General features: G+C 44.1%; 1 protein-coding gene across 1 annotated transcript; it reads right to left on the reverse strand.

The window, feature by feature from the left end:
* Nucleotides 1-9,383: 9,383 nt before the first annotated feature.
* ADIG (adipogenin) lies at nucleotides 9,384-15,632 on the reverse strand. Its single transcript, XM_035122158.2, has 3 exons — nucleotides 15,368-15,632; nucleotides 12,601-12,902; nucleotides 9,384-9,670 (listed from the first exon to the last, which is right to left on the reverse strand). Exons 1-3 carry the CDS (start codon nucleotides 15,492-15,494, stop codon nucleotides 9,431-9,433), a joined length of 669 nt encoding a protein of 222 aa, XP_034978049.1. The 5' UTR covers nucleotides 15,495-15,632; the 3' UTR covers nucleotides 9,384-9,430.
* Nucleotides 15,633-16,785: the final 1,153 nt, after the last annotated feature.

Consider the following 16,785-nt stretch of genomic DNA (forward strand, 5'->3'; position numbering starts at 1 on the left):
AAGGGTTTCAAAGAGTAAGCAAATGCAGGTTAAGTACTCAAGTATTGCTGAGCTCGTGCCTCGGGTATCATCACCTCCTCAAATCATTTTTAGAAAGTCTGGAACAGTGGTTCCCAACAGGTGGTCCGGGGACCCCCAGGGGTCCGCGAGCTATGCCAGAGGGGTCCGCAAGATGCTATTAGAATAAAAAATATATTAAATATATTTCGTATAACAGATTTTTTGTTTTGGCCGCTTCCTGCATGAGCAGAGTCTAGCGCAAAACTAGAAGTAGATAGAGGCAGTAGTTCTGCTGTATGCCGTTAGGTGGCGCTTTACAAACACTACTGTTTTGCAAAGAGGCAGCGCGCGCATTCTACTAACGCTCACCTCCCCAAGATGCTTTGCACGCGTCGGCTTCATTTGTGCGCTACTGCGCAGGTACCCTGTCTTCTCCATTCCCCTCCCTCCTCCCTGGCGCGTGCTGCCTCTTTGCAAAACAGTAGTGTTTGTAAACAAAGCGTTGTTTTTCGTGGCAGCTACAGTTTGCGTAGTTAAAAATGAACCGTTGGTTAAAAAGTGGTTCGTTAAAATGACAAAGGCCTACAGATGAAGAGGAAGAACTGTAAAAAACGTATAAATAAAAAATATAAAAAGACTCTTAATTTGGCTCTCACTTTTTAATTTTAGGATTAGGAATTAATGGGGGTCCTTGTCACAATAGCGGCTCGATGAGGGGTCCTCGAGAAAATTTTGTTGGGAACCCCTGGTCTGGAAGATAGGAGCAGCCCTGCTGGATCAGGACAAAGCCCTATCTAGCCCAGAAACAAGATGTGGTATCCCACAGTAGCCAGCCAGGTGCTTATGGGAAACCCACAAGGAGGACACTCTTCCCCAACTCTGGATCCCTAGAAACTGGTATTCAGAGCCATGCTAACCCTGATCCCGGAGGTATCATACAGCCATCAAAACTGGTTGGTTGGCATCTGTCTGTCTCGGGAGACAATGGAGGAGTGGGCCTTTGGGGGTGAGGTCAAGCTATTCGAAGATTGCAGTGCCTGCTGTGGCTGTAGGCACCAATGCGGGAGAGACTGTTTTGCTGCAGCTGGGGCAGATGAAGGAATCTGGTTGTGCTGGTGCAGACGTACCATGGCATTTCTTCTCTCTGTGCTCCTCCCAGCGGTCATCTCTCCTCTGCTATGGATCCATGACTTGACTGCCTCTCTCCAGGCACCGCAGTTATAGTCGTAAAACTATTGAGCTTTATCCTCTATGAAACTGTCTAGTTGCCTTTTAAAGGCATCTAAGTTGTTGGCAATCACCACTTGTGGCAGCAACATCACCGCATAAATGAATCCTTCATTTGATCTGCCCTGGAATCCCCCAGCACTCATTTTCATTGGATAACCCTGGGATTCTAGTGCTGTGGGAGGAGGAAAACTTCTCTCTATCCACTTTCCCCACTCCATGCATAACTTAATGCCATTTCCCCTCTTGCCTTTTTCCCTTAACTACCAAGCTCCAAACATTATGAGTTGCAAGATGCTCTGATTATTCTGGTTGCCCTTTTCTGGCAATTTACACACACACACACACACACACACACACACACACACACAAACACACACACTGACCCAAGCACCTTCTTGTTTTTAAAAGGGATGGGGGGACTGATGCAATTGGATGTTGCAAGCATTGCAAGACAAGCAATCAAGTGTGCTGTTTACACAATGAAAGAACCAAAATTCTTGGAGGAAGGACACTGAACATCCTGTGCTTGTACAGCTAACAGCAGAAGTACCAAACACCTGTTTAAATTTTAGATACCATCTTCTTTAAGGAACTTAAAATCCAGGGTACAAAGCTAGTGCAAAACAAAATGCTGCTGTAGATAAGCAGTCAAGTCGCTTGCTTAAAGGGCACTTCTGAATCAAGTTCTCCTACATCTCCAGTTTATTACTTAAGGAGAAATCCACCCCCCTCCACTTTCCAGAAGAAAGATGCAGTGGAGGAAGATGTCTTGTTGACATTGCACCTCGGCTAACACACCAGCAAAGCCTTTGCTGGGCTCCTAATGAGTCCACAGACTTGCCATATGGATAGAACACCTCTAGACCACAGGGAACGGAGTTGGCTGAATGAGTAGTAGTAAATGTTGTTTCCATCCCCCCCCCCCGAAGTTACGCTCCAAAGAACACTGATCTAATGAACTTATACTCAACACAAGGGATAATCACATGTACAGACAATATACTGGTTGTAAAGTTCCTCTTAGGGCCACTTGCACTGCTCTAGAGGCAAGCTGCCTTTCGTTTTAGATCACAGATGGGTCATCTATGGTCCCAGGCCTCATTCTGGAAGCTCATTTGTCACTCCTACAGCAGCCTACTGAGCAAGGATGAAAAGCAAGAGAAAAAGGTAGGTACCGGGGGGGGGGGGAGAGAGAGAGAGAGAGAGAGAGAGAGAGAGAGAGAGAGAGAGAGAGAGAGAGAGAGATAGAAGCTGTAGCCCCACCCACTTTTTAACTGGCCCCACCCACCGCTGACATCAGACTCATCCACATGTGCCCCCTGAGAGATTATCCTAGAGAGAATGCGGGGACCCCCACAGAAAAAGTGTGCCCATCTTTATTTAGATTTTACAACTTGAGCAGAAAAGTAGGCTGCCGCTTCCACATTTTTTCCTCTATTAGCAAAATGCCTGCCAAGCAGTGAAAATCCGTACAGTATAGGGAAGAGAAAGCTCTATGGCAGGCATAGGCAACCTCGGCCCTCCAGATGTTTTGGGACTACAACTCCCATCATCCCTGGCCGCTGGTCCTGCTAGCTAGGGATGATGGGAGTTGTAGTACCAAAACATCTGGAGGGACGAGGTTGCCTATGCCTGCTCTATGGAGTAGGCAGTCCCAGCAGACATGCCCCACCTTCTGCAAGGAGAGCCCTGCTTGATGATGTCAAAGGTCTAGCATTCTGTTCTCACTGTGGCCAACCAGATGTCTATAGAAAGCTCTTTACCCCCACCCCCTTCACAGTTAGTTTGATACTTAAACACTGAGTCCTGTTTACTGATGAAGCAAATGCTGGTTCAACCATCAGTCAGATTCTCTGCACTGAAACACAAGGCACACCCAATATGAATCCCTATCAATACAGGCTAGAACACATGACCACCCCTTTAATTTTCCCTACAGACATCAATGGGAATCATTTACATTTAGGATCAAATAAAGTGGCTGCAGGTCAGGGAAAGCAAATGTTGCTGTTCCACAGGAGTCAGTAGGAACCACTGAAAATACAATTTGATTTTTTTGCGACGCCAATTGTTTCTTAAAAAATCAATCTGATTGATCAACTGACATTAAGAACCATACATGCCTATCTACATAGCCTCATTGCCACAACCTATCCAGAGTTTTGTTCTTTGGTCGCACTAGTATGTGCTGAGCGTTGCTCAGTACAAGGTCACTTCCTATGTTCCAAGAAGTCAAAGTCCTGCATGACTTCATCCTGCAACCCCCAATTTATAACAGCTCCAGTTGCAATAAAACACTTTTGAAGGAAATATTGCTGCACAAGCAGACTTTAGAAACAAACCCTCCTTCCCAAAATTGGAATAGTCCTTGTTACGGCTATTGCAGATAAAAGTCATTGTCCAAACTAACCAGCGGCAGCCTTCCTGAGTTTCAGGAAGTGGACAATTACCAGCCAGGAACTGAACCTGCAACCTTCTGTACACAAAGCATTGTGTTCTGCCTCAAATCTACAGCCTTTCCCCATTGCCAAAGACTAGACCAGACAAACTAGACCAGAGCTTGGTTGATGGGAAAGGGAAGCAGAAGTGTGGCCTTATTAAAAGGCACTTGTAACGAACTGATATGTTAAAGTGTACTATAGAAACAGCACTCAAATGCTTCCTGCAGACCCTTTTCAATCCCGCAGTATGAAGACCACCAGGTTGTATTTTATAGCCTAGCTTCAACATAGCTCCAAAATGCGGTACATGCAGATGACACGTTCGAAGAAAATTGACACGTTGCATTAATATTGGTAATTGCAGGATCAGGCCCTGCTTCTTATATATTGGTTTTGCGATACCAAAATCACTTTTGCTTTTTTCCTTAAAAAAGCAGTTCTCCCAAGCATCATTTTTTTTCTTGAAGGAGTCGCCCTATGGGGAACACTAGGAAAGCTTCAATTCAAACAATAACAGCATGTGTTTCTTGTAAGGAGAGAGGCGGCAATCACAACTAACCGTTCATTTCTTTCCTGGCAAAGAGAGAGAGAGAGAGAGCAACCCTCAACACCACCCACTGATAATAAAGTTGTCAGCCTGATGGACACCACCAAAGTGCTAGCACAGAATAGGGTAAAAATGCTACACAGTTCTCTCTTGATCATACTGGATCCGTTCTAAAAGTCATCTAGTTTCTTCCACTACAACAGTCACCCCCTGCTTTGCATATCAGATTTAAATCTTGTCTTGGACATTTGTCTAGAACGTCTATATCCTGCTTTTCAATGAATCATGCTCAAGATCAGCTGAAAAGTACGAAAAATTTACAGCGGCAGCAACGTATATCAAACAATGGGATACAAGTGTCCCTTCCTCACGGCGCCTTGCCGTGCATGCTTACTCACAAGGAAGCCCAGAACTTTGGGCTACAATTATAACTAGAGAGAGCAAGCCCCGCTCAACACCATTGCTGCCTGCCTACCTCGAAGTAGACACGGGTCTGCAGTGGCGGATTCCACCCAGAGGCTGCCAGATCAAAACGGCAAAAGTTGAGGACACGCCTGGGCTGTGGCGGACGACATGAAAGCCCTCCTTCTAAATTTTATTAAAGGAAATTTTCAGCAAGCCTAAACGAGCCTCCTTCATTCCTAGACCTCTTACTGATGCCTCCCCATCCAGTTCATAATCTCCCAATCCTTTCCACGAAAGGGGGGGAGAGACCCTCTGGGTGCTCCTGATCTACATTTTGAATCAGTTCTTTAAAAACCGACCTCCCTATCCCCAGCCACGCGAAGGGGAAGTCGCCTCCCGTTTTGCAGAAGCAACAAGGACACAACCGCACCGCGCATTTAAAGCACCGTTTCTTGTTTCTTCTTTATTTCAGCAGACACAGTTATGGAAATGGAATATATATACTGTATATTTGTAACGTTTCTCCAGGATGTCTCAGGAGAATCCGCTGAAAGTCCTTGCCCGATATTCCCGCAAGCCGAGAATCGCCAGCCTTGTATCCCCTCCAAGATCCGAGGATTCAGGGGAGACCCTCTCCAAGCGCTCGCTGCATCCCTCTCTCTTTTTTGCTGCCGCAGCCGCCCTCGAAAGCGCCTCTCCTGCAAGAACAAAGGGACACGCGCCTCTTTCCCTACCTGCTGGATCCCAGTGGGCGCGGACGGGGGGAAGAAACGAGCGAAAGCGTCTCGTCCTCCTTCTCGCCTCCTCGGATGGATGAGATGCGCTTCGGGTGCGCGAGCGCCGCCGAGTGGGAGCGTTTGAATGGAGGGAGGGCGGAGCCCCCAGGCGACGAAGGGGAGGAATAATAGCCCCTGTCCGGTCAAGGAGGAGCAAAAGCAACGGACCTTGCGCGGGTTTTGCACGTGATGGGAGCTTGTGCGCCTCTGCAAAGTAGCTGCAAACTAGTTGCTACCCAGGGCGCAGCCGCCGCAGGAGAATGCAATTGCAGACCGTTTCCCTGTCCTTTTTCAAAGCGGGTCTTTCACAAATGGGAGATAAAAGAAGCCTGGGGGAAGGGTAAGACGGGAATTGAGTTAGAAGTGGTGGGAAACGCTCGAGAGGAAAGGGATAGGCGTCTTTACTCCCCTGGAAAGCCTCAGCCCCCCCCCCCGCCGCCCCCGGCTGGGTAGTCGAGCGAATGGGAACGCGATGCAGAGCGTCGGAGAAAAACCTCGGTCATTCTCTTTTGGCTATTGCTATTGCCATAACCTTGTCCTGGTTGCTATAGAAATGGGTTTTTTAAAGAGGCCGTTGGAAACATCAGGGAGTCGTTAGAGGATTGGCTTGTTCTAAACTGGGATTGGCCTGTTGCTCAGGCTTTCCAAAGAAAGGAGGATCAGAGGTTTGTCTTGGCCTAGGACATTTCGGTGAAGAAGCGCTGCAAGTATGTGAGTGGCGCAGAGTAATGCGGTTATCTGTTTAGGAAGGGTTGCCGTAGAAGCTGCGCCTGTAACAGCGCTGGGGCAAGACGTTGGTCGATGCAGAAAAGTATCAGTGAAATGCTTGCAAACAAATCTCATACTGTAATTAGAAAAGCTTTTAAACCACGTAATAAAAATAATTTCTAGGTGGTGTAAGTAAGTTATGCATTACACATAACTTATGCATGTTTGCACAGATGTAAAGCCCCACAAATGGCTAGTTCTCAAAAATGGCCATAATAGTTGAAACTTTGGCTGGCGTTTGCCACTCCTTATTGCAGATGCATAAGAAAATACTGCAGTCTTCCATGCAAAGCAATTAGAAAACAGGGTAGGGAAGACATCAAGCATGAGGAATTACTTTATGCCAGAACCCCAAGATCCACCACCTTGGAGTAGGTGCAAAAGACAGGATGGGTTCACATTACCACCTTAAAATGTAGTGAAGTTTCTTGCCCTACAACTCCTCTCAGATTTTTTTTTTGCCTGTGTATACAGTAGGGGGTGTTGACAGGGGCAAGGATGTGTTTACCCTAGCAAAATATGTTCACACCTTGGCTAGAAGCAAATTGGGAACTGCTTAAAGACTCCAGTTGGTGTGAAGCTGGTTTGAGAAACAACCCATCAAACAATAGCATTTATTAATATAGTACAGGATATACGCCAGTGTGGTGTAGTGGTTAACAGCGGTAGACTCTTAATCTGGTGAACAGGTTCACATCTCCGCTTCTCCACATGCAGCTGCTGGGTGACCTTGGGCTACCGTAGTGTCACACATCTTTGAAGTCTCTCAGCCCCACTCACCTCATAGAGTGTTTGTTGTGGGAGAGGAAGGGAAAGGAGAATGTTAGCCGCTTTGAGACTCCTTCAGGTAGTGATAAAGCGGGATATCAAATCCAAACTCCTCCTCCTCCTCTTCTTTTGGATAGGATTGTGCGGACACAGATTAAAACCCAGCACAGAAAATGCAGTGGGCACACAATTACTCTGTGAACACAGCCAAACACTTAGAATTAAAGAATTCTGTGCTCTGGAATTTGTTAGGAGTTCCAGAGCTGAAGGGAGCCCCCAGCTCTTCAGTGCAAAAATCCACTCCTGCAAAAAAAGAAAAGAAAATCTGCTAGTGGGGGCCATACTTGGCCCTCCAGCTGTTTTGGGACTACAACTCCCATCATCCCTAGCTAACAGGACCAGTGGCCAGGGATGGTGGGAATTGTAGTCCTAAAACAGCTGGAGGGCAAAGTTTGGCCACCACTGTATCAGAGCTATCTTCCTCCTACTCTTTAAGTAGCACAAGATAACCCTGTTAGTTTTTGAATAAGTGGTAGTTTTTAGTTACATTTGCTCTTCTGCTCATGCAAGCTCTACACTGCACTGCAACGTGTTGAATGGCTGCATACAGCAGACTCAAGTGCAATAGACACAAGTGTTACAATACAAATTTAGACAAAATAATGGCCTCAAGTCAAGCAATGTTTATTTTAAACTACTAAGCTTATGGCATCACATTTTGGAATAATAATAAAATATTACTGTGTGTGGTTGCAAGGCATGTATTTTTCAGATTTCCAAATCCTACAAGCGTGGTATGTTTGTATAAAAGCTGGAGTAAAAACAAAGTCAGTGTGTTAATTTCTAACAGTTTTAAAGCTGCTGTAGTTGCAGCAATTTTAGTTGGATCGGTTTGAAATTTGTCTCATCTATAGACTTCATCAGGTAGAGCATTTCAAGTTTTTTACTTGACAGGTATCAGTTGACAAGCTTATAACGGGAGAACATTTGTTGTTGTTGTTGTCCATCTACTTAATGAAAGGGGCACTCTCATGCTTCTTTAAGAGCATAGCTTTAATCAGAGTTAGGAGATATATTTTGCAGTGTTGTTCAGTTTCACACTCTGGTTTGAAACTAGCAGCCATACAGACATAACACTTACCTTCTGACAAACGCCCAAAAAAATACCGTAAATGGAAAGGTGATAAGTTCTATGTACAAGGAGCAAGGATGAGGGTGTACACAGATCTTGTTCTTCTAGCAATTGTTTTTTTTTAAAAAAACCCACAACGATCAGGAATGTTATGTCTTCACCTTATTTAAAGATTATCACACATTCCAGAGTTCCTATGCTCAAAAGTGCTTGTGAAAGATTTAGCTTTAATAATGCAGTGGGATGGCTACTAAAGGTAAAGGGACCCCTGACCATTAGGTCCAGTCGTGACCGACTCTGGGGTTGCGCGCTCATCTCACATTATTGGCCGAGGGAGCCGGCGTATAGATTTAGCTTTAAAAATGCAGTGGGATGGCTACTAGATTACTGAATTATTTGTAGAAAGCAGTTTTTTCTAGAAAACAACCTTATTTTGGCCCAAGGATTGTTCACTGTTAGTCAACCACATGACAGCTGAGGGCGTGGCCAAAGCAAAAATGGAAGTGGCCACCCCAATCTTGTGCACATTTCCACCCACACCTCCCAGCTGCCTTGTGGGATATCTTCTGAAGAAAACGCTAAGGAGTAAACTCTAAATCTGGAGGTGAGTCCCTAAGACGTAAGAGTCCCTAAGTTGGATGGCACCTCGTATGCCCCCTTCTAGCAACTCCTGCAGCCAAGCTAGTGCCAAGTGTATTGCTCTGTTTTCCTCTGGACCACATCAGCAAGGCTGGGAGGGAGGTCTTGTTGTCTGGGCAGGACCTCCATACACACTATTTAGGCTTGAGGCCCAGGGAGGTAACTTTGGCGCTACTAACACATCCATCTGACTTCACCCCTGGAGAGACACTCCATTGTCTCTCAGGACAGATGTATGCCAACCACCCCATGGTGGAGCTGTGGGCAAGCTGGAGGGGAAGAGGACAGCTTGCAACTGGAGTAGAAGTCAAGGAACAGAAAATCCTTGTGACATAGAAGGAGAGATGTTCCACTGCACTATCCCTTACTAACCCCCCTTTGAGAAAGTTATTATAATATTTGCAGTCATTTATTGCTCTTAAATATGTTTAGGCTGGTATGCATATCAGAGCCTCATTGTTCTCTAGAAGAAGGGTTGTTATTTCAAGATAAGCAAATAATGCTTTATGCTTTGGTTCTCATTGTGGAATGGAAAAACTGAAAAGGCATACCACTCTTCCCCCCACCCTCTACTCCTTGCTGAAAAATAATACTACTAATAATTATCTGAGTGATGAAGCACATTCTAGTGTTTCCTTGCCGAAAAAGTGATTCCTACAAATATACACCACACAAAGTTTGTTGAGTGGAGTCACTATATTTTAATCCTGCCTTGTACAAAGCATTACGCTTTAGCCCCAAAAGTTCTTTTCTCTCTCTTCCCCAAGAGAGAAGCTGATCGAGCAGAAATTTCTTGTTTCAAGGAAATCATGATTTTTGCAGGCTTTTGGGTCACCCAGGCAAAGAGCTGATTCACACGGACAGCCAGAGATGAAGGCAGCAGCTGGATTCGTAGAACATTTGAGACCTCGAGCAACTGGCAGAGAAGGTTGAAGAGGAGAGAGACCAGCAGAGTGCAGATCAGCTAAGAAAGAACAGAGGAAGAAGTCATCTTTCACATCTGCTCACGGCAGTTAACAAGATCACCATTGCACAAAACAATGAACACTGCAACAATTATGGCCATTTCCCCCATGCAATTATGCTGCGAATGCATTCAGACATAATGAATTAACTTGGTACTGTCTCTGTAAATACGTAAAATCAGCATCTGGTCCCACCTTTCTTTAAATCCTTGCCAGAGAACTAGATAGAAACTTGTTTAATACACCTGTTAAACTCTCAACAACCACCCAAGGCCTAAACAAGGCTCAAGAGGCAACACAAGGAAAAATTTAAAGCACTGATTTTGGCAGTTTGCTGCTGCTGCTATTGTTGCAGGCCTGCTCTCTCTATATATACACATATACATATATATGCACATATATACATGTATATATACATGCAGTCATACCTCATGTTGCGTCTTTTCGCATTACATCCCGCGGTCACCGGAAAGTACTGGAACGGGTTATTTATGGGTTTCGCCGCATGCGCAGAAGCGCCCAATTGTACTACACGCCTGGACAGATGCAGCACTTCGAGTTGCGGGCATTTCACTTTACGGACGGGCCTCCGGAACGGATCTCGTCCGTAACACGAGGTACCACTGTATGCACTGAATAAAGGTATCAAAACCAGGCCCTGTGTCACATGCAAGGCCACAATTGCCCTCCTCTAAAAGGTTTGCTCAAATGTGTGAATTTTGACCTGCCTTGAATCTTCAGTGCCTGATCGTATACAGCAACATCTGCCCACCCACCCAAACTCACTTCTCACCCACCCAATTCTCTACAACTTCATCTGATCTTCTCTGCTATCCTTTTCACTTTGCAGACTGTTAAGCAGTGGCCTTTTTGATCTTGAGGCTCTGGCAAAGGCCGGTGACAAGAACACCAAGAATACAAGAAATCAAGCCTTTAGTGTCATTGGCCCAGTCCTGCAGAACACCCTGCCGACATATTCAGCAGGCGCCTTCTTTACCAACTTTTAAATGTCTGCTGAAAACTTTTCTATTCTGGCATGTTTATGCAAGTATTTAAGAGCACATTCCCTACAATGGTCTATTGATGTTTGTTTTTAATTTCTTTTTGCCTCTATATATATATATATTTGATATAGCAGTATATAATTATTTTAAATAAAAAAATAAGATAGAAGGGTTCAGATTCCATTACATGTGTGGCCTTAGACCATATTTACAAACACACACTTTGTCATTCTTATGGCTGCCTTCATGTATAAATATGGCTGGTCCCATCATGGCTAGTTTTTGGCTCTCTTCCTCAGGTTAACCTACCGGTACCTGCTGTGAAAATATGACTGGAGAATCAACTACGCCCCCTTTGACTTGAGAGCAAATCAGTAGCATAGTTCTATGCTTGTCTACTCAGAAGTTGGCAGGAGCTGGGACAGAGCAACGGGAGCTCACCCCGTCACGGGGATTCAAACTGCCCACCTTCCGATCAGCAAGCCCAAGAGGTTCAGTGGCTTAAACCACAGCGCTACCTGTTTCCGTGCCAACCTAGCAGTTTGAAAGAATGCCAGTGCAGGTAGATAAATGCAGTGAGAAGGTAAACAGCGTTTCAGTGCACTCTGGCACTCTCCACAGTCCTCTGTGCGCTAGTAGTTGTTTAGTCATGCTGGCCACATAACCTGGGAAACCCTCTGGATAAATGCTGGCTCCCTCGGCCTGAAAGCAAGATGAGCGCCGCAACCCCATAGTCACCTTTGACTGGACTTAACCGTCCAGGGGTCCTTTACCTTTTACCTTAAAAAGGTAAAGGACCCCTGACAGTTAAGTCCAGTTGCGAACGACTCTGGGGTTGTGGCGCTCATCTCGCTTTACAGGCCGAGGGAGCCGACGTTTGTCCGCAGACAATTTTTCCGGGACATGTGGCCAGCATGACAAAGCTGTCTCTGGTGAAACCAGAGCAGTGCACGGAAACGCAGTTTATCTTCCCACTGGAGCAGTACCTATTTATCTACTTGCACTTTGATGTGCTTTCAAACTGCTAGGTTGGCAGGAGCTGGGACTGAGCAACGGGAGCTCACTGCGTCGCAGGGGTTCGAACCGCCCTAGGCTCAGTGGTTTAGACCACAGTACCACCCACATCCCTTTTACCTTACTCTGAAGTAAATCCCTTTAGCGGGATAGGGCTCACTTACAGTGCAATGGATATAGGATTGCAGCCTAGAAATTCATTAATAGTATCTAAAGCAATTATTATGTAATGCTGAAGCAAATAGATAAGGGACTCATATCTTTTAGGCTGCAGTCCCAAGAAATACTTAGTCTTTCCTTCTGTCTCCCGCCCCCACTGCATCAGTTTTCACTGCTCAACCAACTGGCTTCTATTACTGTGACTTGTCGATTTTTGTAACTCTTATTGATCTCAAAAGGGGTTTATAATTCCTTTTAGCTAGCTAGCTTTGAGCACCCACCCCACCCAAAAAAGCAAACGCCCAAAACAGGAAAGTAACAAGCATTTCGCAAGACTGATCCAGGTCTTAACACTACTATCAGACCACCAAAATGTGCAAACTTCATATGCTCTGTTTCACCTAAAGGTGTGTTCATCATTGTGAGATGCTAGCACTTGTACAAAAGCTTATTCTATTGAAGGAAATTTTAGGAAGCAGTTGTGGTTTTGTGAAATAGCACAGGGGGGAAATGTGAAAACCTGTGGTTGTGTGCTACCCATTGCCTCTTCAGGATTGTAGGTCATTATGTAGGATGCAAACCACAAAAGGATTTAGAATTCTAATCCCAAACCTATTATTCCACGACCTGGGACAGATTAATTTGATACAAACTTGGTCCTTTCCATCTTGCCTACAGAAATATGCTCTGAGAAGTAGACAGAGAGGGAAAAACCTTTTTGTGCTCATTTGAAAAAAAGGAGTATAACTTACCATTACTGTGTTATACAATGAATTTTTGTCCAAGCAATACTGTTTTACATTCTGGTCCAATCTGTCTGAAATAAAGGCAGAAAGGCCTTTTATCTGGACAGCCTCTTTTGAACTCAGATAGGCAGGCTTGGGTCTCAGTTTTTTCACAGGTAGAGTTGTCCTAATGTCACTTGTTGAGGCTCTTCTGTGTATCTCGCCCTGGCTGTTATTTTCTCTAAACTCATTTTCTGATCCGAGGTCAGCATTCCCATCAGAATTATCAGAGGGTGGCATCTTTATCTCTTTAGTGATGGAAACTTGGGCTGAAAACAAAAGTTTAGCTTCAGTAACATGGTAGGTAATTTTAGTCAGATTACAAAAACTGCACCAGCTGTGCTATGAAAGTACATTGAACAAAACTGTTTTTTGTTTAGAAATGCACCAGCTTTGTATAACAGGAATAGGCTCTCCTTTAGATAGTCATTCAGGAAAGTCAAGGGCTAAATTGCCTCTGCAATATCAATATTATACCTTTACCCAGGCACAAATGAAGACTTGGACCCACTCCAGTGACAAACTGCTTTCATAACTGATAATACTCTCAGGATGAGAACAGTTGAAAAATCCATAAAATAGCTTATGGGAAGTAGCATACTCACATTCCCAACTCTGAACAAAAATGAATTTTCTCATTATCAAGTGTGGTGCTTTGGAGAAGGCAAGTGACAGTTTAACATCATTTTTCACCATTAAGCCTTGCTGCAAACAAAATGGATCTTGACCCAATAATAAACCCAGTGATGTAAGTGAACATGCCTATTACACTGGAAAAAACAGAAGTGTTCACCATTATTCAAGTGGAAATGCTGCTGACTTACTGTACTTCAGCAATGTCACTCCAATTCCTATAATTAGAACGCTTTGTGCATAGCCACACACATGGATACAAACAAAATTAAGTCCTAGCGTCTTAAGAGTTTACTCCCAAATAGGATTGTATCTTTTAGTCACTTATGCATAAATAAATTCTATATACCGTATGTTTGATGGTATGTGCCAATAATTTTTTTGGGAGCTGTGGCATGTTTGAGAGGACATCTTTTAACATAGTATGTTTCAAAAAGCAGTTTTGTCCTAACAGCAGCAGTTCCACTCCAAAGCAATAATTGTGCTACAGTGACTCCTGGCCCCCAACATACCACTGTATCAGAGCAAACATAACGGGGGTTTTACTTACAGACTTAGTAACTAGTAGGCATTCAAGTGTGCTTTCACTGGGCACGGTTTGACTAGAAAAGTACCATTTTAGTAGCCTTTGCCCCAGAGCATCTAACCATGGGATCCCAAGAGTCTTTGGTTTCTGCCTCAAGAAATCTGTATTAACAGGACAATAAAGTGGTGAATCCTTCACCATATTAGAAAGGAAGCACCTAGGATGCATTTAAAGGCAACAGACTGTGAAACCCTCTCCTTTCATATTAAAATTTTACAAGCTGCAAAACACTGAAGAGATACCTATTCAGGGCCAACCCACCCATGAGGCAGAGTGAAGCAGCCTGCCTCCAGCGGTGGGATCCTGCTGCAGTTGCCAGAATCACACAGTGACAGTTTCCAACAAGCTCTTGCAAGAGTTCTGTGAGATTGCACCAGCGGGTGCCACCACACGACCCCAGTAAGCAAGGCTTCAGCGCAGGGGTGGCACCTTCCCGATTCGCCTCAGATGGTGAAATGAGCTAGGCTGCCCCCTGTACCTACTGTACTTGCACTATAGGTGTTGCAATCTCAAGAACACCAACACACAAGTTATTAAAAACATTGAACAGAAAGCAAAACTGAAGTTGAAACATGAGATAATAAAGCATTCTTATCCAAATGGGCTCAAGATATTTCTATTAAAATAGCAGTTCAACAATGAACAGTTATGGAGAAAGAAATATTCTAAAGCTTTTCTAGTGCCTCTGTTTCCAAATTACAAAGCAAAGCAGCTTCCGTTCCCATTAGGATTGTCAAGCCTGTTAATTTTTTATCTGCCACTGGGTAGTTAAGAGGTACACTATGCCTTCAAACTTGACCGAAAGACAAATGACTAGACTAAGCACCCATTCCTTTTTCAGTACAGTACTAGTGATTCTGCCATTAACAAATACCGGTAGTACACACTAGAGGTAAAAATAGTTTGAAGCTAGCCATTTCACAGCAGAGTACATATCTCAAGAATGATTATGACTTACAGTGCCTGCAGTAAACTCCTTTCTGTCCAGTTCGAGATTTTTGAACTTGCAAGTTGCAATAGCAATGTTTGTTATTTGAAAACATGAGCAAGCATAGTATTGTGTATGTGAAGTGAAATAATAAAATATAAAAATGGACAAAGCAGAACAAGCCAAAGGAATTCAAGCAAGAAATTTCTCCTCAGTTGCATCAACTCTCCCTTTTCAGCTACTATATATGTTCTCTTTCATACCAACAATCGTGAGGTGTGCAAGTACTGTGCAGTACAGGTTTCAACCAAATTACAAGGCTTATTTGGGTATACCACAACCGTTAACAAACATTCCTGATACAAAGTTTCTTTTAAACCTGAATTAAAAAACAGTTATTTAAAACATTGCTATCAAAAACTATAAATTTTCCGTGTCTTATTTTCTTTTGAAACTGTCTAAATGCCTGACACACAAGATCAGCATTAAGCTAAAAATAGTTTTGCAACACAATGCTTTAAAAGGAAAGCTAATACCTAAAGCCTTAATACACAAGCACATCTTAGCTGTCTCACAGCAAGACTTACCATCATTAAGTAGATGTTGAAGCCAGAAAATGAAAAGGATCAATAATATGGCAAAAGGCAAACAAAACCAAAAGAAAAGGACAGGAAATGTTAGGTCATTAATTAAAGGGACCAGAGGGTACTTCATCTCTGCTCCAAAATCCACCTCAGCTGACTGTGCACATGTTTTACTAAATACTTGCTGTGCTCCACTAAGCACCTTAAGATAACTTACACTTGCTTATTACGTCACAGCATGACTCACAAAGCAGCTATGCTGTCATTCCAACACCGCTGATTTTTTAAAAAAGGCTGCAATCCCATTAAGGGAGGAACACAAAGATTATATGGAGGTTAATTAGAGAACCTGCAGCACACCTGGTATAATGACACCTCCTCCACTTGTAATTAGAAACAACAAACTAATGGGAAAATAACAGAGCTCCTCAAATTCCTTTATTAGGCCCACCAATGGCCCAAAAAATAATGATATTGTGTTCTCTTTTCACAGCCATCACCAAATATTCCTACTTTAAAAAAAAGTTATATCTCATCTCACATGCAATGTTTTCCAATACTGCGGGGCACTGCAAAGTAGTATTAGGCCTGTTTTGCAGGTGGAGGGAATAAAAAAGCGTACAGTATAGCACAAAAATGTAGTCTGGTGTATTTCACTGGTTGATGGGGGGCTGGGTGGATACTGGGTCTCAAAAACAGCTTTGTGAAGAACCTGCAACCTTTCCCTGCCATTACAATATCCCTCTGCAGAGGCAAAAACGGCCAGCACAAGGCTAATTATCTTCATTCTGAGAATCATAGTCCTCTGAGGGGAACAGAGTTGCTTCCTAACAACCCTAAGGTAAAGGTAAAGGGACCCCTGACCATTAGGTCCAGTCGTGACCGACTCTGGGGTTGCGCGCTCATCTCGCATTATTGGCCGAGGGAGCCGGCGTACAGCTTCCAGGTCATGTGGCCAGCATGACAAAGCCGCTTCTGGCAAACCAGAGCAGCACATGGAAACGCCGTTTACCTTCCCGCTATAGCGGTTCCTATTAAACTACAGATCCCAGGATTCCTGTTTAAATTAGTATGATACTACTCCTTTAAATGCATGGTGCAGAAATGACATAAATCAGGCGCAGTGAAGATCAGGGCAAGGGGTCAGATTTTCAACAACATGCCGAGGCTGCCAACCTTTGGGCTACAATTCCCACCATCCCTAGCCAGTGTGACCAATGGACAGGACGGATGGGGTTGCAGTCCCAAAGATAGATGGACATGGCATTCATACAAAAGAAAAATAATTTAAAGAGAAAGGAACGTGAAGGGTGGGAGGGAAGCTGTGAGGGTCTTCCATGCTTTAAATTTGTCTGGGGTTGATGTGGCAATACAAGAACACAGCATGCACTTTGGGTTGGAGCTCAGCCTAATTCCATCTT

Source organism: Zootoca vivipara, chromosome 7 (genome assembly GCF_965207765.1).
Source record: "Zootoca vivipara chromosome 7, rZooViv2.hap1.1, whole genome shotgun sequence".
Lineage (NCBI taxonomy): Eukaryota > Metazoa > Chordata > Lepidosauria > Squamata > Lacertidae > Zootoca > Zootoca vivipara.

Bases quoted from the DNA above. Each gene is read 5' to 3' on its own strand.
- ADIG (XM_035122158.2), bottom strand. From the start codon at position 15,494: ATGAAGTACCCTCTGGTCCCTTTAATTAATGACCTAACATTTCCTGTC. The intron at 12,903-15,367 runs GTAAGTCTTGCT...TTTTGTTTTCAG, and splicing joins TCAACATCTACTTAATGATG to CCCAAGTTTCCATCACTAAA. The intron at 9,671-12,600 runs GTAAGTTATACT...GTTCTTTCTTAG, and splicing joins CATTGTATAACACAGTAATG to CTGATCTGCACTCTGCTGGT.